Source organism: Canis lupus, chromosome 10 (genome assembly GCF_003254725.2).
Source record: "Canis lupus dingo isolate Sandy chromosome 10, ASM325472v2, whole genome shotgun sequence".
In the NCBI taxonomy this organism is placed as follows: Eukaryota; Metazoa; Chordata; class Mammalia; order Carnivora; family Canidae; genus Canis; species Canis lupus.
Genome location: NC_064252.1, coordinates 43,850,484 through 43,876,475, shown reverse-complemented (window position 1 = coordinate 43,876,475; position 25,992 = coordinate 43,850,484). Strand labels below are relative to the sequence as shown.

At 42.1% G+C, this 25,992-nt stretch overlaps 1 protein-coding gene across 2 annotated transcripts in view; it reads right to left on the bottom strand.

The window, feature by feature from the left end:
- Window positions 1-25,992, bottom strand: part of AFF3 (ALF transcription elongation factor 3) — a 520,935-nt gene that overhangs the window by 77,229 nt on the left and 417,714 nt on the right. For both annotated transcript variants that reach the window (XM_035695979.2, XM_025464016.3), the window contains one exon: window positions 17,144-17,184. In XM_035695979.2, coding sequence (XP_035551872.1) covers window positions 17,144-17,184 — 41 coding nt within the window. The remainder of the gene's footprint in view (window positions 1-17,143; window positions 17,185-25,992) is intronic.

Genomic DNA, 25,992 nt, shown 5'->3' with positions numbered 1-25,992 from the left:
ACCACCCTTTGACTTTCTTTCTGAATTTGACTACTCCAGAGAACCCATATAGTGGAATTACATAGTTATTTATCTTTTTGGAAGCGGTCTTATTTAACTTAGCATAGTGTCCTCAAAATATATTATGCGGCTCACATCAGCATTTCCTTCCTTTCCAAATCTAAATATATCCCAGGGTAGGTATATACCACATTTTGTTTATCTATTCATCCATCTATGGGTTGCTTCTGTCTCTTAGCTATTATGAATAAGGATGCTCTGAACATGGGTGTGCAAGTATCTCTTTGAGATCATGCTTCCATTCCTTGGGGTAATATCCAAAAGTGGAATTGCTGGATCATACAGTAATTCTATCTTTAATTTTCTGAAGAATTATATATTTTTTCTATAGTGTCTATACCATTTTAGAATTCCCACCAACAGTGTATGAGGATTCCAATTTCTCCACACTTGTTATTTTCTGTTTTTTCATTTTTTAATTTTTACAATAGTAGCCATTTTAATGGGTGTCTCATTGTGGTTTAAATCAGGACACTTTTTTTTTCTTTAAAGATTTTATTTATTTATTCGAAAGAGAGAGGGAGAGAGAATGAGTGTGGGGGGGGAGGGGCAGAGGGAGCTTGTGCGGCCGGGAGCCTGATGCGGAATTTGATCCCAGGACCCTGGGATCATGATCTTGAGCCGGAGGCAGATGCTTAACTGACTGAGCTACTACCCAGGTGCCCTAAATCCGGACACGTCTAAGGTGAAGAAGGCATTATCTGTGATTATAATGGGGCATGGGCAATCATTGGGTTGTAAGGTCATTGCAGCTATAATCAGCCTAGGGAATCACATAGGGAATGTTGCTTCTGTGGCCATAGATCTACTGGCCCAGAAGCCCAGAATGCAAGGTTTTGTTGTAGAGTGGCATAACAGCCTTCTGAGGGGGCTCTGTTCCTGCCTGTAACCTACCCAGTTACCTGTCTGCTTGCATTCCCCAAGTTTCTCACTAATGTCAAGGTGGAATAAAATTTTGCAGTCTGTCTCTGGGTAGCCAAGGTGGTGATGGTTTTGGAAACTCAAGGAGGCTCTATGGAGCCAGAATTTTAAATAAGTTGCAGTCTCATGTTAATAAAATAATTTTGAATTAAAACTGTCTCTTCAGTAATTGCTTTTATACTATAGTATTTACTACCATTGCCACTGTACAACTTATTTCATTATTTACTGTTGGAGAAAAGTTGCCTGCCATCCTTAGGTTAAGGGTAAAGGCTTAAGTGCCATGGATGGAATGTGGCATTTTTACTTTACCTTCCATTACTCACCAAGGGTGGTAGAAGACATTCAAGTTTCTCCCTCTCTCCCTTCCTTAGTCCTTCTTAGCAGCTATTTTACTAAAAATGTATACTATTTGTAATAAGTTGTTTTACATAGCTCTTTTGCAAAATATAATCCCATAAGGCCTAACAAATGCTTCGAGGTAGATAGAGCAAGCATCACTCTCTCCACTTAACAGACAAGAAAAAAGACTCAGAGAAATAAAGTCGGTCAGCTAGTGTTAAGGCCATGCATTAGGGACTACACTAGATACCAAGATCTGACAGGGATAAGACGGAGCCTGTCTTCAGTGGGAAGGCAGGAAATCAAGAAGTTCATTACAACAGTGGTGACTGTCACCAAGAGGCAAGTGGAGGGTGCTGGGGGAACAGATGGCAAAGGGGGGAAGGCCTAACGGGGTAACATCCTGTTACAGGATGTTTAAGCTGCGACCTGGTATTAGACTAGGAGTAGGCTGGGCAACATGAAAGGGGGGAGGGGAGAGGGAGGGAAAGACTGTTCCAGGGAGAAGAAGCAGCATGTGTGCAGGTGTGGGAGAAGTACAATTTCTGTGCTTGGAGATCCAGAGTGAGTCTGTGATAAGCTAGAGCTTGACTGGGCCAGGAGGAGTCATGTTGGTTGGGTCCGTACTGTTCCAGACCTTCTCAAATCTACGGAGTCTATGTGGTATCCACTGTCTGGAGCTTCACTTCCCCTGACTGAGGTAAGGACTCTGGATAACTGATGACTAGTGCCGCCCACAGGAACAATCTAGGGGTAGGGTTCACATTTAAAGACTCATGAGGTACAGAACTGCTATAGAGCTGTGAGCAAAATCTGGCCTTCATTCTGAAGTGTTAGTGAATAACCAGTATTTCTCCAGCCAGCTGGAAGGAAAAAAAAATCTTCAGGAAATATAAGTCTTAGGAAATAATGTTGGCTTGACTCTCCTTTCCTCATCATATAAATCTAAGCACAACTGGAGCACTTTTCAAGTTTTTAGTCATCTTCTGTTTTAAGTGCAGGACACAGAAGGAGGGCTAAAATCCCTAGAACTACTTTCCTGAAGAGAACAGGAGCAGATGAGGTGTGTTCCACCAAGTCAGCTCCCAGCAGAAACCTCCGAGGATGCATGTTCATTCCTGTTTTATGCTCAAATGTGGCGGGAACAGACCACCCTCCGGTCAAGGGCAAGAGCAGCCCTCGGTCCGGTGTGTAATGCTCAAGCCTGTGCTGTGAATGCAGGCTTCCGGCAGGTGGGATTTCATCCTTTTTATAAGGGGATGCGGGGTGGTGGTGGTGGTGGTGGAGCAAGGATGAGGCCCTTGGGCAACAAGGACAATGTGCCTTTGTCACCAACTCAGTGTGCAAAAACATCCCCACACAAGGCCCCACTGCCACCCAAAAACCTGGGCTCCCGCCAGCTCTCCTCCTTCTTCAACCTTGGGCAATGGACTCATCACTTTAGGTATCAGTTTCCCCATGTGTAAAGTGGGGACAAGGGCACCTACTCCCCAGCGCTATCATGGAGATGGAATGGGGTAACGACATCAAGCCCTAGCACAGGGCTCACTGCAGCAGGCAAGCCACTCCAAGAGCAAAGAGGGTAACATGATGTCCTGATGAGAACACGCCTTTGTCAAGGAGAGGTGGGTTATCATTCAACTTTGTGTTCACCTTCCAACAATAGCAAAGGTCCAAGCCTACTGTCCTTTTAGAATTACACTAAATAGCTTAGTGGCTGGAGTGAGGACTCAAAACAAATAGGGACTTCCTTTCACATATTTCCTCAGCAAACTAATAAATACCTTACTTCTCTGTGCTTCAGTAGCATTCATGCCTGCACACACATAATTTGCCTTCTTCTCTCCCAGCAGCAGGACTGGCTGCCTGAATAGGGGTTACTGTCTCCATTGTAAGATGAGGAACTGTGGCCTAACGTGGCCCTGTGACTCACTGGCTGTGAACAGGGCAAACAGGGCCACAGGGAAGCCCCTGGGGAGCTGCTGGGCCTACAAACTCTAGGGCTAGGCTAGGCTTCATGGAGGTCCTGTGCAATTAGTTGGACCAGGGCCAGTAGACAGGCAGAACTGGTCTGTGAAATGGAAAAGGGGCCATGGACTGACACCTAACTGACATACTGAAGACTGCCTCTCTCGCTGGGAGGAGCAATGGGGAGAGGGCAGCCTGAAAACTCCAACCCGAGGCCACGGAGAATTACAGAGGGAAGAGGCGCGGCTGGGGAACCTACTCAGAATCCAGCAGCTCTGACGGCTGTTCAGAATAATGGGTGCAGATGGCCAGGCTCTGATGCTGGCTGGCGAGGGCAGAGTGGGTGCTGCACTCTTCGGGCTGTTGGGAGGATACGGTGTGGCAGCTGGCCTGCCAGTCACTTGCCTGGAAGCTAGCACAGGGAAAGGAATTGGATGAAGTCAGGAAAGGTCAGGCTGCTTCAGTTGACGTGGAGCACATTAACCTTTCAACAGCAGCAGGGGAGCTCACCAGCCTCCAAAACATAGTCATTAAAGGCCAGCCGGGCAGCTCGGCCAATACTGGCCCAAGTCCGCCTCTGGGAGGGCAGTTGGAGGAGTGGGTCACGGGGAGGCCACTGGGGAGTGGAGGAGAGGAGAGGAGGGGCAGGCCTCGTGCCCAGAGTTAGCAGCTGGAGGGGCAACTTGTTCCAGCTGGCTTGGGAAGTCCAAAGTGAAACGACCAGGGTGGGACTGTCTGGGAGGGAATTTATTGGGGGCCTGGACCGGTGAGAGGTGTTAGCCTGAAAGGCTCTTAAAGGAGAGAAGGAAGGCTCCAGGCTTTGGCTAGTTTTCTCCACTAAAAGGAGATTTAACAAAACAAAACAAAACAAAACAAAACAAAACACAATGGTGGTGGCATAAATTAAATAAACTTCCATCAAAAGCAGATAAGTAGCTTGGTTTTAAACAAAACAAAACAAAACAACTCCTCAATCTATCTCTTGGCTTTAAAACTATCTACCTGCCACCAATATTTCTCCAGCTGGCCCCCCACTCCTTAAAGGCACATACGTGAGGGAAATATCTCAAGACAGTGGCATCAGTGTGTTAAGAAATATACATGTAACTAAAATGTACTTCATCTTTTAGAATCTTCTTTTTTTCCCCCCTGTAAGATATATTACTTGTTGCTCTTGGGTTTCTATTATATTCAGTTCTGTTGCCCAGATCTGGGTCAGTGAGAATGGTAAAAGCATGGGTAAGGGGATGGCTTACCCCAGGAAGATACTGGTTGTATCTTCCTGTGTAATCAGTTTAAACATTTTAAAAGAACTGACCACTAATTAACTAATCATCAACATATTCAGTGTAGGATAGTAAATGCTGAATTAAAACTAAGTATTATTCAAGAAGGTACAGGTGTAATTATACCTTAGAAATAGATATTTTCAAAAAGGAGTAGACAGAAAGCAAAAATAAACTATCGGGACTACACAAAAATAAAAAGCTTTTGCACAATAAACTATCATCAAAACAAAAGGCAACCTACTGAATAGGAGAAGATTTTTGCAAATGACAGATCTGATAATGGGTTAATATCCAACATATATAAAGAATTTATACAACTCAACATCAAAAACCCCCAAATAATCTGGTTAAAAAGTAGGCAGAGGGCCTGAATAGACATTTTCCAAAGAAGACACACAAAGGGTAGTAGACATGAAAAGATGCTCAACATCGCTCATGATCAGGGAAATGCAAGTCAAAAGCACAATGAAGTATTGCGTCATATCTGTCAGAATGGCTAGAATCAAAAAGACAAAAAATAATAAGTGTTGGCAAGGATGTGGAGGAAAAGCAACCCTCGTGCACTGTTGGTGGAAATGTAAATTGGTGTAGTCACTGTGGAAAATAGCATGAAAGTTCCTAAAAAAGATAAAAAAATGAAATAACATATGATTCAATAATCCTATTACTGGGTATTTACCCAAAGAAAAAACCCCACTATTTTGAAAAGATATATGCACCCTTATGTTTACTGAAGCTTTATTTATTTATTTGTTTATTTTTCAAAGATTTTATTTATTCATGAGAGACACAGACAGAGAGAGAAGCAGAGACCCAGGCAGAGGGAGAAGCAGGCTCCATGCAGGGAGCCTGATGTGGCACTCAATCCCGGGACTCCAGGACCACGCCCTGGACTGAAGGTGGTGCTAAACTGCTGAGCCACCCAGGCTGCCCTGAAGCATTATTTATAAGAGCTAAGATATAGAAGCAATCTAAGTGCCCATCAATAGATGGATAAAGAAGATATGGCATATATATATATATATATATATATATATATATACATATACACACAAAGAAATATTATTCAGCCACAAAAATGAATGAGATCTTGCCTTTTGCAACAACATGGAGTTAGAGAGTATTATGCTAGATAAAATAAGTTCGACAGAGAAAAGACATATACTATATGATTTCACTTACATGTAGGATCTAAAAAATAAAACAAATAAACAAAAAGCAGAATCAGACCTATAAATGCAGAGAACCAACTGGTGGTTACCAGAGAGAAGGGGGAGATGGGGAGAATGGGTGAAGGGGAGTGGGAGATACAGGCTTCCAGTTATGGAACAAGTTGGTCATAGGAATGAAAGGTATTGGGAAGCATTGGGAAGAGTCAGCGGTATTTTAGTAGTGTTATATGGCAACATATGGTAGCTACCCTTGTGGTGAGTACTGCACAACAAATGGACTTGTTGAATTGCTATGCTGTACATCTGAAACTAATGTAACTGTGTGTGCTACACTGTACTGTACAGTACACTGTAACTGCACTTCAGTTAAAAAAAAAAGAGTGGACAGCAGTGACAAATATTGAAAACTCTGCTAGTTACACAAGAGCTTTATTCCTCTTAATGCCAACTTTGAGATGTTTTGTGTATTGAATATACAAGTAACTTTTCTTGATGTTAAAAATTGGATTACAATCATACACCATTGTCCTTGGTCTAGAACTAAAAGTGATATGGCTTTCAAAGGAGTATGACATAGTGACAAAGACTTAAGTAAAAATAACCTAGAGTTCTGTGATTTAAATATTTCGCCTTCACTAACCTTATCAATTTAGTCTGAGAATGAGTCCAGAAGAGGGGAATACAGTGTGGATGGTAATGGGTCAAAGTTGGTCACTTAAAGTATGGTAATAATAGTTATGTCATGCTTTTTATGGGGTGTCTGGTTCCTTCTGACCCCCTTTTTCAAGGCTCATTAAGTCAGGTGGTATGAACAATCAGCTCTGCTCTTGGGTGATCACAGATCTCCCACTGGTTGCTGGGGCAGGGATGGGATGACAGGTCTCTTCACCACAGGGAGACCAGGTGTGCCCGTGAGAGGCCTTCTCCTCTATCAGAGAAGGAAGGAAGGAATCTCAGGATTAGAACTCCAGCCCCTCAAACCCGGGACAGAAAGAACTACTTCCCACCGGAGACATGTGAGAAAGGAGACCATCCTGAAGAGCTTGGAATATTAGTATGTACATTCATTTTTTTCTTTTTAAAATTATAGTAAAATATATATAACATCATATTAATCATTGTAACCACATGTAAGTATACAATTCAGTGGCATTCCATATATTCACATTGTTGTGTGGCTTTTTTAAAGAGGCCACACACTCCTAAGAAGGCCGCATGCGTTCCTGCAGGCTTACAGGAATTGTGAGCAACGACAGACGGGTAAAACTCACTTTCACCCTGAGGCCTATGGTGGCATCCCTTTGCCCAGACAGCAGGCAGGTCCCCACTAATCCTCAGGTGTCCCCAAACCCACTAGACCATTTTAAAGGGCAATTAGTGGCTTCACACAATTCATTGTTTATTTACTCAAAAGACTGTTTCTTCTAGGCTGCTCTGTTCTACTGTGTAAAATACATGTTTGGGACCTTTTAAAATGTGTGTTATTTACCTGATAGAACTCAATGGCTTCTCTGGAGCCATTCAGTTTTATTGTGGAAATTAGTAGTAGGGGGGCTTTTTAAAAGCCGAATTTTAGACCTGACAGCCTGCGTTTGCTCACATTGTTAACGCAGTCAATTGAGCTAACAGCTACCAAAGGGAGGTTGGGGACACTTACATGGCCTCTCCAGAAGAAGCAGTAAGGCCAAGGGGGTCCACTTTTGTGAGTATATATGGGTACCATCAGGCCTTGTTAGAGAGGAGAGGGCTGGCTTGGAGACTTAGCAATTTTTCTCCTTCTACAAGGTCCCCCTGAACAGATTTCTACCCGGGATCCCCATAGTATCTAAGAATCACTGTTTGCTTTCAAAATAAAGATTATTTGCTTTAAAATAATAAATGAGACCAATTCTTTGGAGATCTGCCAAAAAGGGTGTCAGGAATTGCCCCAGACTGACTTTTCTATGTGACTGAAGGAGGAAGATGATGCGGTAGAGACAGGCTAGAGCCTCCTTAAAGGCATATGTGAGCCTCATCTAGGACCCACAGATCCACAAGTTTGCTTTTAGGGGAGAATAGGCTAGATTAGAATACATATATTACAAAATAGGGGTCGTAGGAGCAATATAGTAAGGCACAGTTTTCGGGATTTGTTGTTTTATTTTTCTATAAGGTCAATTTAAGAACATGACCTACACTATTAGCTCTCCAGGGTTTCATACATTAAATTCAAACTGTAATACTTCCCTCCCCTGGCTTTTAAGCTTCTTGGTAAGACTTAATCAAGAGTATCTCATGGTATCTTGATGAGTGACTCTTCTTAGGCATACAACAGAGTAATTACTATCATATGGATAGATTTACAAAGCACTTTTCCCATTTATCACCTCGTTTAATCTGGACATAAACCACACAAGGACGGCATTACTATCATCCTGTTTACGCAACTGAGGAAGTTCAAACTCAGATGGATGAATATTTTAGCCAAAGTAAATTCTAGCTCAAGTTCAAGCATTCAAAATCTCGTCCTTCCTGCATGATGAGGAGAGGTGAGGGAGAGCTGGGCCAGAGGTTTGGTATTTTTTCTCAGAGAGTAGAGATAAGAAGGCATAATTGGAATTCTTGGTCTTTATTGTTTGAAAGCCAGTCCTTTGGTATCAAGTACTACCGAATATTTCAGATGGGGTTCCTAGGCTCCAGTCAGCTGTTGAGACCAGACACAAATACATAAGGTGTGCAGAGGACGGAAGCAGACCTAGGTCCACAATTATATGAGGTGCTGATGGAATAGGTGCGTGAGAGCAGGTAAGCTGGTTATTTAGGGTTTCTGTGGAAGATGAAGCTTGATTCCACATTTGAAGGAAGCACTGTGTCACAAAAGGTAACCCCTACCCCTTGTACCAGTGGCTATCTAGAGCTGGCTTTCAGACCCCTTTCTCTTTAGACACCTACATCCTGGCAAAATGAGGGGCCTGTGGCTCCCTGTTTACCCCCACGGCCTTGCATGCTCAGACCAAGGCCATTTGTTCCTCAGAGAAGGCTGGTGCTTCCCTTCTCCATCCCAGTGTCTTCTGATGCGACCCATCCTTTATATGCTACTTCAAACACCTCCCCGCTCCCCACAGCTATCCTCTTTCTTTGTTCTGAGGGTACTTCAAGGTTTTAACTGCATCCCTCCAGTGGCTTTTATTCATAAGTTGATGGGGGGCAAGGGTGATTACTAAAGCAGCTAAGAGCATCATCAACCAGAGTCAGAGCCCTCTGAGGCTTTATGTCCATAAGACTTTGGGAAAGTTATGTTATCTCCGGTCACCCAACTCACTAGGATTTTAGGGAGAGTATTTGCAAAATGAAATGAAATAAAACGTCATCGAAAATATCATCTCCTCAGGGACCTTATATTAATTAAATCCCTCCTTCCTAGTCGAGAAGATTGCTGTGAGGAGTAAATGAAGTTATGCATGTGAAGCGCAGAGCCTAGCACCTCCACATGACTGCTGTGCTAATAAGACCCATGGCCAGGTGGGCACATGTCGACGGTTAATGTACACTGTAGTTACACATATGTCTAAGTTTCTTCTACCACCTTGTAAACGCCTGGAGACTGGGATCCACGGGTAATGAATTTCTGTGTCTTCCACAGAGACCAGCACAATGTCTTACGCATAGCAGGGGTTCAGTAATATAAACATGCTTCAAATGAATGAAGGTGAAAATGGAGCTTGAATCACTGGCGGAGAGAATATGGGAGAGTACTGTAAGTGGTGGCAGGAGTATGAATCACAGAAATGAGGAGTGAGGTGGGGAGACTGTGAGGGGTCAGAGGTCATCTAGTCTCGCCCCCTCTCCATGCGGGAAATCTCTCCATGGCATCGTAGAGTTCTCCATTGGTACTGATTTCTAGTTTAATTCCACTTTAATTTAATTGCACTGGATGATTTTAATCCTTTTAAGTTTTTTCCCCAAGTTTTTAATTCCAGTATAATTAACATACAGTGTAGTATTAGTTTCAGTGTACAATATAGCAATTTAACACTTCCATACACCACACTGTGTTCATCATGGCAACTGCATCCTTAATCTCCATCGTCTACTTCATCCATCCCTCCCCCCTCCTCCCTCTGGTAACCATTGGTTTTTTCTCTATAATTAAGAGTCTTTCTTGTTTTCTCTCTCTCTCTCTCTCTCTGTCTTTCCTTTCATTTCTTTTGTTTCTTAAATTCACCTATGAGTCAAATCATATGGTATTTGTCTTTTTTTGATGGACTTATTTCACTTAGCATTATACTCTCCTGCTCCATATACGTTGTTGAAAATGGCAAGATTTCATTCTTTTCTATGGCTAATATTCCATTGTAATATCTGTCTCTCTCACATCTTCTTTACCCATTCATCAATTTCTTGTCTACTTTTGGACTATTTTTTTAAAATTTATTTATGATAGTCACACAGAGAGAGAGAGAGAGGCAGAGACACAGGCAGAGGGAGAAGCAGGCTCCATGCACCGGGAGCCTGACGTGGGACTCAATCCCGGGTCCCCAGGATCGTGCCTTGGGCCAAAGGCAGGCGCCAAACCGCTGTGCCACCCAGGGATCCCTGGACTAATTTTTTAAAAGACTTATTTATTTATTTATTTGAGAGATAGAGAGAGAGAGAGAGAGAGAGAGAGCAGATGAGAATGAGTGGAGGATGGGCAGAGGGAGAGGAAAAAGTCTCAAGCAGACTTCCCATTGATGTGGGGCTCAATCCTACAACCCTTTCCAAGCTGAAACCAAGAGTTAGATGCTTAACCAATTGAGCCACCAGCATGCTCTGGACTGATTTTTTTTTTTTTAATCATTCCATTTTTCCCACTCTTTATCTCTGTGGCAATTAATGGTGTTTTTCAATTCTATAGCATCTTACAGGCATGGACACCTGCTTTAACCCCTCAGTGGTGAGTCCTGACCGTCAATGTCTGTCTCCTTGGTGGTCTGCTGCAGTGGCACACAGTCAGTTTCAGAAAGTATTTTCTATTTTCAGCCCAATGTTGCCATCTTTCAACTACAAAACTACACATTGTACTTAGTTCATTCATTTATTTGCTCACTGTTTTCTTTCATTCATCAAGTGACTTACTGTGTCTTCTAATTGTTAGAAATTGTGCTATGTGGTAGGGATAAAAAGATAACCAAGCCAGAAATGTTAAGATTATTATAATTATTAGTAGAGACAAAGTATTAGTACAGACTGAGTTAACTATTTGTTAATGTAAAATGTGGTGAGAGCCACCAGTCTCTGACCCCATCCACACCTGCTTTGTTGCTGTGTGGTGGAGGATGAATCATAATCATTGGGAGTCAGAGGAATTTAGTCCCAGCTCTGCCACGTGCTAACTCGGGACCTTGGATGCACCACATCACCTATCTTAGGCTCAGTTTTCTTATCTGTAAAATGAGTCTTTTCTAGTTCATGGGGTTGCTGTGAGGATCACAAAATGAGACGGTCAATGTGATAGTGCCTGTAAACTTTAAAGCTCTTTAAAAAAGTTTTTCATTTACATGATATACCAAAAAGGCTTCATTATAAGTAAGGAATCCCTTGCATTGGAGAGACTGCTGTGGGTTTCAAGGGCAGGGTTGACAGATACCCTCTAGCATGCCATGTTATTATCTTTAAAGTTGGAAATTTAAAGCTTTCTTAAAAAGTTCTGCATTCCCCACTCCACCCCCCACCCCCCACTCCCTTTTTGGGTCCTTTGAGAAGAGACCGACTGTTAGTAGTGCATGGCAGCTGTGATTTTCCTCTCAGGTCATTGTGTAAAATGTCACCCAGAAAGTTACACTTCTGTGCTGGTGGCCACCCCCAGCATGCTCCCTTTGTTTGGTTGGCAAGAGGTCAGGAAGATGAAGTGGAATGCAAACCCCCGACCCTGCAGTGTGATGCCCCCCAACCCTTCTCACCTTGCACTGGGGTCGTTTCCAGTCCTGCCTTTGGAGGAACAACAGCCCCACGTGGAAAGAAAAGCCCTTCCTTTTAGTCTATTTCTCATTTGCTTAATTCCATTACATTCTCCGGAATGGGAAGAGGAGAGTTGATGGGAGAGATTTATTTGAATGAGCCTAAAGAAGCCCTTCTTTTCTGCAAAGCCAACATCCCTGTACACGGTAAAGTCCTGAGCATAGGTGCATGGCCATGTCTGCTCACCACTGTACCCCTGGCCAGCTCTGCGCCTGGCTGAGCACGCGGGATGTGCTCAATAAATGCTTGTGGCATAAGTGAATCAATCAATGGCAGTTGTTTGGATTTCAATATAAATGGATTTTGGACCTGAGATATTGCCAGATGGGCAGACAGGTTACAGTCTGGTGATGCATCTCCAAGGCTATAAAAATGTAGCCATTTCTGGAGTCACATGCTGACATTTCAGAAGATGATTATATGCACAATTTAACCACACGGCCACTTGTGCCCTCCAAGTGCCATCGCTTCAACAACTGTTTGCATGTTAGCTTTCTTGCTCATCCCCCCCCCCCCTTTTTTAAAGTCAGGCACAGTTTTTTCCCAGTTCCTATTTCCAGATGAATGTGATTTATTCATATGAAATTATGCCCCATTTTTATAAAACCCAAGTTACTGCAAATGATGCTTGAGGTTTCACAGAAAATATTAATTCCTGATCTGCTGCTATAAAGCATCCCCGCTCGCTCTGCAGCAGCTCTGTCGCTCTGAGACAGATGGAAGCAGTCCAAGGGTATGATTAACTTCTTAGTCCTGGCAATTTCCTAGTGCTCCTCTTGCCCTAGATTTCAAGATTGACCTCCAGCTTCTCTGCAAATGCACAGTTGCTCAGCTTGATAAATCACACGAATCCCTTTTTTGATCACAGTTATCTACTATTTACTACTTATGAGGTGAAGTTAATCATATTCAGAGGCACTTCATATGCTGCACACATACCCTTCTTCTCTGAACAGCACTTTGCATATTTTCCACATTACCGGCAATGTGGCAGCTTTCACAGTACAGACAGTCTACACCAAAGACACACCTTTATAAATGGGCCTCATGCCCATTTATCCTTATTCTCCTCTGCCTCTCTCTACTTTGTCCAGTACAATAACCCATAAGGAGAAAAAACCACTTGGGAGGCACGTTATAAGGAGTGATAAGTAAGAAGGAGAGTGTCTCTTTGTAGATTGAGGTTTTCTTATAATTGGCTTGCTTTGCCTTGTTCAGAATTTTGCCATCTCTTCCTGCCCTGGTCTCCTGCTGTTTTTCTCGACTTGGGGAATCAGTGAGCCTCTGGTAGGCCAGCTGACTCTCAAAGGGATAAAACAGATGATAAATTCTGCAGTCAGCAATAGGAAAGAACAACAACAAAAAAGTGCCATTCTACCCTCATGCAACCCTTCTTGTCACTGCAGGGTGGCACAGGTGAGCTGGCCAAAGCCCAAATTTGTCTTGCTAGTATGATCCATCCAGTTTTCGGCACTTTAGCTACTTTGGATGAACCATAAATTAAGCCCATTGCTCGGGCAAAACTGAACAAGGCTACGGGTTTTCTTTGGAGGTGACCACAGAAGACTTTTTACATTTAGGTAACAGAAATATCATAGTTTTAATTTATCAAGGGTGTGTATTGATTGCTTAGGACTCACTGAACTTTAAAGTACCATCTTAACTGTCAGATATTGGATTTCTGCTAGAACGTCTATTTAAACCAGGAAATGGGAGAAATGAAAAGATAGACAGGACTGGCCTTCAAAAGACATCTGGATATTCTCTCATCTGAGAGAAGAAACAAGATTTCTACCTGCCGTTAAAAAGAAAAGGGAAATGTCAACTCTTTTCCTTATAACTAGTCTCATCGGGTCGGGTCTCAAAGACCCGGATGCAGGTTTTCTCAGGGGGAAGCAGAGAACAGTCACTGGCATCCTTCAGTGTGCACTCATACCCACCAACGACCCAAGTCAAGTAAACCCTAGGTCATTGTCAAGTTTACATCTTGAAACAAAATGGCTCTACTCCTGTATCAAATGTCCTTGTGTCCACCATGTACTCAAGGTGACTATAAGGCTAACCAGAAGTTAGACCCACATGTGAACAAACTAACAGGACATGAGATAAGAAATCTGTGGTGGCATAGGCTGGGCCAACTCAGCTGCTCTGTCCAACTGTAGAACTGCAGAACTCATGAAAGCACCTTTTCAGGTCTGAAAAGTGCCTCTATTTTCTAGGAGAAAATGAAAGTGCTGCCTTATCAATGGAATTTTATATCAAGAAGTGCTAATAGACTGAAAACAATATTTTAGGAAAACAGAATAGATTATGTGAAGGAATGCAGAATAGATTCATACCAGGCTCCAAGTAGCCAGAGATACTGGCATTAGATCTCCACCTCGCAAAGGTCACAACTTGGGGGGAATCTTTACTCAATTCCATTTCGACCCTGAGGTGGTTCCTCCAACAGACAGAATATTGGGCAAGAAGACATGCAGTAGTTTGACCCAGAGTCACATTCATCATTTTCTAGAAAATACTGGTTTAGGGGATCCCTGGGTGGCTCAGCAGTTTAGTGCCTGCCTTTGGCCTAGGGCGTGATCTTGGAGACCCGGGATGGAGTCCTGCGTCGGGTTCCCTGCGTGGAGTCTGTTTCTCCCTCTGCCTGTGTCTCTGCCTCTCTCTCTCTCTTTCTCTCTCTCTCTCTCTGTGTCTCTCATGAATAAATAAATAAATAAAAAATCTTTAAAAAAATACTGGTTTATTTAACAGAATAAGTAATGTGCTAGAAAATGACATCTATTACTTGATAAATTAGTATTCCTTAATTTAAGAAAATAGAAAATATTCATCCAATGAACTTAGTAGGGGTTTTAAGTCCTTATTTGTATTTTTAATTTAATTTTATATTTTTAAAAGATTTTATTTATTTATTCATAAAGAGAAAGAGGCAGGAACATAGGCAGGGGGAGAAGCAGGCTCCCTGTAGGGAGTCTGATATTGGACTTGATCCCAGGACCCTGGGATCACAACCTGAGCCAAAGGCAGACGCTCAACCACTGAGCCACCCAGTAAGTTCTTATTTTTAAAAAGGATTTAAAATCATATCTCCAAATGATTACAGATACTTCTCACTTCTGGAAATTCCTCATGTGGCCCTGAATTCATAGAAAACAGAATAGAGAAAGCTCAGAGAAGGTAGCTTTACACAACTGCATTGTTAGAATAGCAAAGTCAACTCATTACTTTAAAATGAGTCAAATTCCTCCAATTTTGAACAGAAAAACCTTTAGACTTAAGGGACATTTAAAGACAGAAATTAATAAGAAGAGAAACTACAATGGGAATCTCTATTTCCTGGGGCTTCTTTTCTCACAGTATTCTGCTGTGAGCAATTATATAATCAATAGAGGCTAAGATGCTAACTTACTAGTTAGTTAACTATTGGTTTTGTTAAGGGTTTTTTTTTTTTTTTTTTTTTTGTTATTTTTTTTTTGTTAAGGGGTTTTAGAGAGAATATCAGAAAAAAGTCAAGGGGAATAGTGTTGCTCATCATTAAAATCCACGCACACTTTCTATCCAGAACAGAGTCATGTATCTTTTGGGAAGCAGCCTTAGAATGTATCAGTTCTAGTTTCTGATGACTTGTCTTCGTATTTGCAACCATGTTTTCAAAGGAATTCCATATTTTCCTAAAATTGGTTTTGATTCATTCTACCAAAGGTAATAATGATGTTTTGGGTTTGTACATGTGGCTTTATTGAAATATATTTTATGTACCATAAAGCTCACCCCTTCAAAACATGCAATTTGATGGTTTTTGGTACAGGGTTATGAGATCAGCAGATAATCTAATTTTAGAACATTTTCAATACCCCCCAAAGACATCTTCCAACCATTGGCAATAACATAATATTGTAAACTGAGGGGCTTCACTTGCTTTCCAATGCATTTTGTTGAAGGAAACTTACTTAAGTCAAAGGGAAAAAAGAAATACATAGAGGAAAGGAATTAATGTGTCAGATTTTAAATGTTTCCATCCAGAGTCTCCTACCAACAGACTCAGAAGCAGTACAGTTATCAGCTTTTGTGAAAATCCCAGACATAATACCAGAAGATCATGTGGCGGCCCCTCTTCGAGCACACAAGCTTGTGTGGTTGTCATGGGGAAGGCTTTTCAACTGAAATAAAAATACTCATGCTCAACCTGCCACCATAGAGAAAATGCTTTTCACCCATGTGCACAGATAATTTGCCTAAGTGACAGGTTTTTACCTTGGAGAAGCACTGAACTGAGCTAGTTGACACAGTCAATTATTGTTCATTTAAAAAAAAAAAAAGAAAAAAAAAAGAACTGAGAAGAAAAGGAAGGTGGTGACAGTTAGCTAGATAATGCTGAGGTGTCCACCAGCCAGCCAGGGGAACATCTCCTCCAGTGGGTTCTAACCCAGCAAGAGCCTCCCTTGGGGGCAGAAGCTGGAGTTCCTCTTCTCCTGACAGTTCTTTAAGAAACACACACAGGGCAGCCCAGGTGGCTCAGCGGTTTAGCGCCGCCTTCAGCTCAGGGCGTGATCCTGGAGACCCCGGATCGAGGCCCACGTCGGGCTCCCCGCATGGAGCCTGCTTCTCCCTCTGCCTGTGTCTCTGCCCCTCTCTCTCTCTCTCTCTCTCTCTCAATCTCTCTCTGTGTCTCTCATAAATAAATAAATAATAGATAAAACCTTAAAAAAAAAAAGAGAGAAACACACACACACCCTAACCTCAGTAAATGAAAACTCACAAACCAACCAAACAGAAAGGGTCCGGTCTGTTCCCGAAAGTAACTTGGTATGTCTCTGTTCAGCTCTCTTTACATACAGCCTTTTAAAGCAGGGCAGGCCATGAAATACAGTTTGAGTATTTACTGATTAGTTTTCTCTATCTCCTTCAATAACAAAAGTCTGAAAACACAAGCCAAAGCCAGGAGTAAAAAGTCAGGCACTTGGGACCATGAACTGGGTTATGTGCACGAAGTATTTCAAGAGAGAATTTCATCAAGAGACAGACAGATCCTGGTGAAATGCTATGGAAAAAGTCTGAAGAAAACATCTCAGAATAAATGAAGCACTTATGGCTGAAAAATGAGCTTAGATCTCAACCAATTCCAAAGTTCAGAATTTACTGCCCTATTCAGGTCTTTCCCTCTAAGTTTCCCATCTCCTGTTTCATTGCACAACAAGGGATTCTTCATACTTTCTATGAAATACAACAAGGCGATTTTTGCAGTAATAAACTCCACACATGCATGACAAATCCAAGCATGCAAAATGTTTAACATCCCAGTTCACAGATACTTTAGGGACAAAATCCGATTATGAATTATATGCCACAATAAATAGGGCTCAATGTTTCATAAAGCAATTTATAGTTCATAAAAATGACAAAATGTACCTGTCAGACAGAGCGTGGAGAGCAGTTCTCTGGGCTGCCTGCTGGAAGGAAGGACAGAGATGTTTATTTAATATTCTGACTTTAAATTATGTACTCAATCAACACTTTTAAAAAAACAGTGTCACACACATTTTTGCCATGTGGGCAAATATTAAACTACCAGCAACACGGTAGAGAGCCCCATCATGTTAAGAGATGGTTTCCAGAACAGTTGACTGAAGCCCTGCAGTGCACACCTGCCACCAGGGGGCGGGAGGCATGGTGTGCTCGGCAGGGGAGATTATAGATGAGTGCCCACTGCTGATCTACCAGGAGAGGATCAGAGCTGTTTCATTTTTGCTTGCCGAAATCACTTTTCCCATGGTTTTATTCTACTTTCCTCTAAGAAAAAAAGCTGTTTTGGCTCCTTTGTAGCATCTTTCTCAATGAAAGTGTAACTTCGATTCAGTTTTCAGATTTATTGAAAAAGTCACTACCATTGGAAATTGGAAGGCCAACTGGAAATGTGATGATATTATGAGACTATTGATTTGTTTTAGGCAAAGTAATGACATTGGGGCGATTTTTAAAAGTCTTGTAGAGAACCATATTGAAATATTTATGGATACAATTATATGATGTCAAGATTTGCTTTGAAACAATACAGTCGGAGGGAAGGGAGAGTGGGTCGGCGTTTATAAATGAAACAAGATGGCCTTGGGTTGATAACTGTTGAAGCTAGGGGATGAGCACATTGGGATACTATTATATTATTCTTGGCAATTAAAAAAATATTTTATTTATTTATTCATGAGAGCCACACAGAGAGAGGCAGAGACATAAGAAGAGGGAGAAGCAGACTCCCTGCAGGGACTCTAATGTGGGACTTGATCCCAGGACCCTAGGATCATGACCTGAGTCAAAGGCAGATAGATGTTCAACCACTGAGCCACCCAAGTGCCGTTGTTCTGGGCATGTTTGTATGTTTTTGAAACTTTCCCTAATACCAAAACTAAGAGAAAAAGAAAAGAAAAAGGCCACCATTTTTCCATCAGATTTTCTCAGGTTTGTAATCACTTTCTTTTTTTGTCTGCCTTTTCTATATTTTTGTACATTGGCTTTCTATTGCTAAGCACTGTGAAACTTCAGAAGGCCAAGGTCCTACTCCATTCTGTGTCTCAGAAGTTGTAAATGGGAGGGGATCAAAGCATGGCCTCTAAGACCGGGGTTTACTCAGGGTGCAGCAGGAAATAAAGAGTGCACACAGTTTGTTTTCACTGTGTACACTACACATGTCAAGTGTACTGCTTACCAGGGACATGAAACTGTTTCCTAGGCTATTCCTCATTCCATTTAGACAGCAGACAAAATAGAATCTTCAGAATAGAAAAAAAAAAATGACACATCGGCGTCATCAGCCCTATTGCAGAAATGAAATATATCCTGGATGGGAGCTGCATGTCTTTGTATCAGTCAGTCCAACATTACCGAATTACTACCGTGTAGAGACTATTGCGCTAGGCTCCAGGAGGGACAAAAACAAAAGCAGAATTAATCATCGTCTTGGAGAAGCTCCATCTGTAGGTAGAAAGTCACACCGGAGGCACAGGGATGACTTGAGGACATTTAGGAAATCACACACAGATGAAAAGGTTAAGGTAGGACAGCATTAGGAGGGGGCAGGTCTGAGTGACTGCTAAAGGTTGGTGGACCAGTAGCTCCTCAAACAGTGCCTAGAACTGTCAGCAGGTGCTCGGTAAATATCCACTGAGTAAACATTACATGAATGAATCAATGAGGGAATCCTTCCCAACTAAAGTTGGAGCAGAACTTGAAAGACAAGGAGTGTCTGGCTGTGAGTAGGGGTGTTTCTTCCCATTACATGCATGAGGGGGATCACTGCTGGTGTTAGGTGCCTGGGGTCGGGGGTGCAGAAAACTTTCAAAGATCAGGAGGGTCCCTCATACAGTGAGGAAACATCCCCTTAAAACGACAAGGGTGGCTCTATGGAGAAACACCAGAGCAAAGTAGGAATGCAAGTCAGAATTGAAAGAAGTCAGATTTGCCTCCGGGCCTGGCAAAAGGAATTGAAAATAAACAAATAAGAGGAACTTAGGTAATTCCCACAAATGATATAACCACATTGATTTAAGAAAAAGCACAAAGTTGTAAACCTGGGAATTGAAAGTCTTACGTTCTGTGAGAGGTTTTGTCATTTATTTATATGGCAGCCTAGAGTCTGGCCCCTCAACCTATGTCTGTTTCCAAATTGCGCTTTCCTTCCTTGAAGGGGATGACAAGGGAGCCAGTCAGTCAATACCCAGGCTATTGCAGACAATCTAAAGGGTTACTGCCTCCTCTTTTCTCCTGATTTTTGGTAAATTAAGGCCCAAATGTCCTGGCATTCTAGCATCACAGAATTAGTCCAAGAGAGGAAAGAAGAACATCGCAGAGCTTCTCTTGGTGAGGACACCCAAGGGAGTAGGAAGAGGCATAGGGGAAGAGGTGAGAAGCCTGAGAAAGACCTGGAGCCCAGGAGCCCCCTCGGATACCTCAGAGGACAGGTACTTCCTTCTCTTGTGCTCCTTTCTCTGTGCGCTCCTGGAGAGCCAGCCTAGGAGCATGCCCACGAAAAGTACCCAGCAAGTGACGAGCAGCCATTTCTATTCTCAGGTTTGTCTCCCAAAGGGTTCTCTTCTCACTCATCAAGATGGCTTTCACTTTTGGCAGCTATCCTCAAAAAGAACTTAACTCTCTACCCTTGAGTCTGCCTAAATATACAAAAATAATTTGGAACTCTCCAAAGGAAAGATGGCATGCATTATTAGTACAGCCTCTTAACATTATCTCAGCAGGAGGCAGTGGAGACGGACTCTTCCCAGAAAAACAGAAATCATAAGGGATGTGACTAAAAGTTCATCAGAAACCTCTAACATAAAAAAAAAATTAAAAAAAAAAAAAAAAAAGAAACCTCTAACATGGCCTCTGAAGTTTTCCCTTGCCATGGGCATCCATGTTTAAAAAGTCTATGGACTCTTTTCTCTCCTGCCTCCAAATACTCCCTGCTGACTTTTGTGATAAGGAAACAGTGCCCCCCCTTTTTTTTTTGATGTGCAGCCAATAAGAAAATTATTTAGACAGCAAAAGCAACAAAACCCAAACAGCTCAATTGCTCAAGCACCACTGGAGTGATGTGTCCCAGGCGGTGGCACCTGTGGAGAATAACTGTAGGCCTGATGCAAGCTCTCACATAAGCTTAACTGGAAGCTTGGAGCAGGGGCTGCTTTCTCTTAGCAGATGGATGGGATGCTAGGGCTGAAAGGCTCTGACATAAGTCATAGACATACGAAGGTTTAGACATCGGTCATCCCACCAGTCATTAAGCTGTGTCTTTCTGTGACAGTCACTCTTCAATCTGTCCACACGATGCATGTCACCATCCACTTCCCACCGTGGTATTTAGCACCTCTGATTGCCTGCACTACTATTTTCAATGCCTGGTTTTGATTGTGCTATTTAATTTGCAGTTATTCTACACCATTAAAAACTTTACAGAGGGTGACTCATCATCCATCAAGCAAAGAGATGAGAGTATTTTAAACATTTTAAATAATTCCTTGAGAAAATAAAAGCTTTATGGCCTTAGATTAAAACTGTATGTCATATACCGAGGCAAAGACCACATTTTTTTTTTTTACTGCCTTGTCTCTTAAAAGTAGTTTGATTTTGCATACTATTTCACTTAATGGTTGGAAAATAATAAAATAAATAAACATTGGAATTAAAGAGCAGAGAAAAAATTACTTAGGTGACTCATGATTGAAGCCTGAAAAACTACTCATAGTAAACTAGATGAATTGCCCAATTTCCTTCTTTCAAGAGTTGTACATTACAGCAACCATATTTTTCTCTTCCTAAATTATCAACTCCTCTAGTAACTTTCCTCTTATTCGGTTCTCAGCAAAATAGGTTGAGAAGGTTAAGGGAATGCTTCATTGATCTCTCCGGAGTTCATTACTCATTCATGAATGACTCTGAAGCATAAGTCTACAAGACAAAACAAGTTTTCTACCAGAAATAATCATTTTCCAGGTTCTCTCCAAGAGATGACATCTTTTCTCTGTCTTCATTACAGTAAGCTCGGTGTTTTGGAACATAATCAGTAGACATTCAGGTTTCAATGTATGCTAAATAAATTACCAGTCACAATCTGTTATTGAAGGGAAATCAAAGAGGAAATTAAGTGCCCTTCTTGTAATTGGTTTGTGCACAGAACAAGTTTATGGATGCTGGAGTGGGGAGGAGAAATTCAGAGGGGTCTCAGGATAATTCAATTTCTTTTTTACTTGCTAGAAACAGACGAATGTGTGGACAGATGTGTAATTTAATCTGAAGTATCTCCGACGTACAGGTACTAGGCTCAGCTTGGGTGACACGCAAAAGTGGACAAAACTCTCCCCACATTGTACTTAGGATCTAGAGCAAGTCAGGCATGAAAAGCTAAACATACACAAATGTTCTAGATTATAAGGTCTACGACTGAACAGCACAGAGAGGACAGAATTCTAAGGAGATCTCGGTTGGTCAGGGAAGGCTCGCTAAGTAAAGCACAAAAAAGCTCATGCCTGCAGGATAAAGATGTTACTGAACCAGAGAAATGGGAGTGAGTGGGGAAGGAAGGGGTCCAGGCAGGGAAGACAGTTTGGGAGCAAAGGCCTAAGGTAGGCCTAGATCTTTGTTCAGTCGAAGAACTACATGAAGGATAATACGATTGGCATTTTTCAGGTATCACTCTGGCTTCTGTGTGGTGAATGGATTTGAGCAGGAAGGGACCATGTTTGAGGTTGTTGCAACAAAGTAGGCAAGAGAAGTGCTTGGTAGCACCAGACAGGAGAGAGTCTGTGTTACATTCTGGAGGCAGAACCCAGGGAAATGGTGATTGTTAAGATGTGGCACAGACATCTGAGGCATCAGGAATGAGTCCCAGGTTTCTGGCTTGAGGCGCTGGTAAGCATGAAGAGCCACCGATGCATAGAGATACATGGCTGAACTTTCTGGATCTACAGTTTGCTATCCTCAGAGAAGCAGATTCAGGATTCAAGTAGTTAGAACACTTCCTTTATTTTTTCATCCGCATCTGAATAACCTCTATCTTTTCAGGCTTATTATATGACAGTAAAGCAGGTATCTCTGCAGCAGTGATTTTAATCATTTGGCTTCACCTGTGTTAGGATGTTGTATCCATATTCAACAACTTGAATAAATACTATCACAGCTAACCTTAGTTCTTCTGTTTTGGCACTACTGAAGCACTCTGGGAAATTTAGACTGGAATCACCTACCTTTACAGGACTTCTGTCTGGTGAGGCCTTAGTTTTCTTGCCATTTTTCTGCAAGTTGAGGCTTGTATTTATTAATTAATTTCACGGCTTAATTTCCTTCTACATCTCTTTAACACATCTTATGTTTCATTAACTTAACTTTTATGCTGTTGCTTTTCACTTCAGTCCTAGCTCATGGGTCTCTTAACTTTTTATGCTGGGAGCTTCTGTTTCTTGTTTTCAACCTGGTTAGCAATATTTGTCAGACAACTTTGTCCAGTCTTATGCTCTTCAGTATTTCCTCTGTAATAATAAGTCCTGTGCATTTTCAGATTTCTAGAAATGTTGTCTAGGAAGGATTTTTTCAGTAGCCTTTGACCTTATCCTGTCCTCTGTCAGGGGCTGGGCAGAGTCAGAGATGACAATGTAATTGTGATCCAAATGAGAACATTTGGAGAATGAAAGGGGATGCTACCCAGATGGGTGTTGGGGGCAACAAAGAAAATCTGCTTTTCTGGGCACGCTGGGCTGTATTGTATGGCTGCTCTAATAAAGACAATGCTGCACAAATATAAATAAGATCAGGATGAGAAGATAGAGTTTCAGGGGCTTAGGAGCTTGTCAATAAAGAAAGCAAACAGCGGAATGGGGTCAGCAGCAGACAAATTACCTGCATTCTTGTTTAAGTCAAGCCAATGTTTCTGTCATTTTCCTGTTCTCTTTCCAGCTGCTCTTCCCTTTATTTACATTCTGCCTATCATCTGAGGTCTAGCTCACCCTTTTTATAAGTGCTCCTTGACCAAGGCGTTTGTTGATCTTCCTCTCTCTGAACTCCTAGCCCAGAACACGTGTTAGCACCAGGTTCTTTTCTTTCTTGAGGACTTTGCCATCTGCTTTGCGAGAATTCTAACCTTGGCTCCACCGGTTCCTTGAGGATCACTGAAGGTGGAAACCCTAGCCCTTCTCCCCTCACCAGAAAGGGCTTCCTGGAGACTGACAACGGTGGGTGGGATTCACAGGCAGGATGTGAGTAGGTAACATATGGGGATGATAATATGGATGCTATTTGCCACAGCTCCAATCTAAGTGTTGGAATACATTCCTTTTTCTTAGCTATATATTCTTTCTTCTATTTTGCTTTCTTTAAAAAACTAGGGTACACTTTCCTCTTTGAAGAAAGTTTGTCTCGTTTCCCTGCTGCCACCAGATTGCTTAGATTTGTTTATGTCTACCAGGAATTCTGTAAAGACAATAATAAATATTTATTGAGCACCTGTTATATCCCCTGGAAAATGCTGACTAGAGTTGATATTATACAGGCAGATGAAGACTGCCTTTATAATGGTATCTCATAATTTGGCTCCTGTACCAGCTGACTGATTTGGGGGACTTGTTTGAGGTCAGATTAGCAGTGACAGTCTAATTGGGCCTTTCAAATCTTCGGAGAGGAGTTAAGGGAGACACGCTTGTTTTCACTGAGCATTTTCTGGACATTTTACTCATTGGAGATAAACTACGAAAAATTTGTGACCTCCGCTATGCAAGATGACAAGTTCCTGCCTCTAGGTTCTGGAGGCTTTGGCCTTCACAAATGAAAATTTAGGGGCAGCCACTAGGAGTCAGGGGATAGAAAGGAAAAATGTGAGGACTATGTGAGCACATGCCACGGGGGCTGTCCCCTGTCCATGGTGATGACATCAGACTCCTCCTAGAGGGGCTGGGGCTCCACTGAGGGCCTAGAACATAAAGGGCACCCTAGATAGTAGGCCATACTGAGGCCCAAGGCAAAGGCAGATTATGGGACAGAGGGTCCCAGTGGCTTCCTGGAAGCCTGTGGGGTGGGGAGCTGGTGTGGGAGAGTGTAAGAGGTCAGTGTCAAGTGCAAGAACAATGGTAGGAAGACCTATGGTGGGGCATGAAGCTGTCAGGATTCACCACAATGTCGGGGGTGGTGGTCTGCAGAAGTAAGCTAAGCAATAGCCAGCCCCAAGCCAGGTCAGAGTAATGTGGCATTGCTGTCCATGGCAAGTAGCTGCATCTAGCTGGCCAGCTGGACACTGACCCCATAAAGGGTCAGGCTCAGGGAGGCTAGATACCAGCTCTTTGAGGACAGGGAGTGAACCAAGCAAGTACTTTATTGAACAGCCTTCGGTACAAGGTTTAACCAATGGCACAGAGCACATAAATGGTGATAAGTATACTGCTGCCAGAAGACCAAGTCATACTGGGACCTGTCCTGAATGCTGTGGGGATGATGGGTTAGCTTTTATCTCATTCATTCCATTCACTCTCATTCCACAAATATTTTATGCAGAGGATGAGAACTCAAAATTGGCAACTGGGCTTTAGGTTTTAACATGGATTCTAAAGTTTAAAAAAAATAAAAATAAAGTTTTTCAAGATTCCATTAGGGATGCCGGGGTGGCTCAAGGATTAAGTGTCTGCCTTCGGCTCAGGGTGTGATCCTGGGGACCCAGGATTGAGTCCTACATCGGGCTCCCTGTGTGGAGCCTGCTTCTCCCTCTGCCTGTCTCTCTCTCTTTCTCTCTCTTTTTTTTAAAGATTTTATTTATTTATTCATGAGACAGAGAGAGGCAGATTCCGTCAGTATAATTACAAACTTCGTGTTCCTTTTTGTTTTTGTTTTAAGGAATTAACAAGGCAGTATTTTGCTCTTAAACAGCTACCATCATTCAATTGTCAATTGCCCTCTTGTGTAAAAGGATCTAGCACATCTTTGCTGAACTATTATTTTGTTCAAAACCAATATGACACTCTCTATGAAAATGCTTTCCCTGCAAGAAATTAATTTTTTTTTCCTTGTGGTGTTTTCCAGTAAAACCTTTAGCACTTTCTTTCAAGGTACTAAATTAGGGACTATTTGTGGCCCCTGCTGGACAGGTGGTAAGTTATCAGTCTCTCCCCTTCTGTTCCAAACATAACTACTTTATTGTCCTAAAGAACATGTTCACAAAACTTAATCCCCACTAATTAGGGGCTGGGTTGTCTTGTTATCTATGTTCTCAGAATGTTTCAGTTGTTTAGGAGAGAGATGATAAGAGTCAGATAAATAAAAACTTGTAACATCTAGGCCTACATCTTCAGATTTCACATTTCATCTTCATTGTATGCGTGGCATACATACCTGGGGACTAAGTTTCAACTCTAGGCTTCCAGTTTTTATCATAATTTTCAATTATTAAGTGGTATATGTGCATTATAGGAAAAATGACATGCATACAACAAACAAACACACAACAACAAAACAAAAAACCACCTCCATTTTGCCACTGGGGTGATAGCTACCATTAGCAGCTTGGTGTGAATCTATCCCTATTCTCCATGTAAATGGAGAGTAAAGTAAATCAGGGCTGTCTTGTGGCCAGTCTGAACATAGCATTGCACGAAGACTATGAAAGTCTTGAAAAGTAAGGGAAGTATCAAAGCCTCTTGACAAGAGAGGGTTGGGGAGATAGACTGTAACACACTATAAACCCCATTCTTCTTTATTCAGACATATTTTCCAAGTTCCATGCTGTGTGGCAGTGG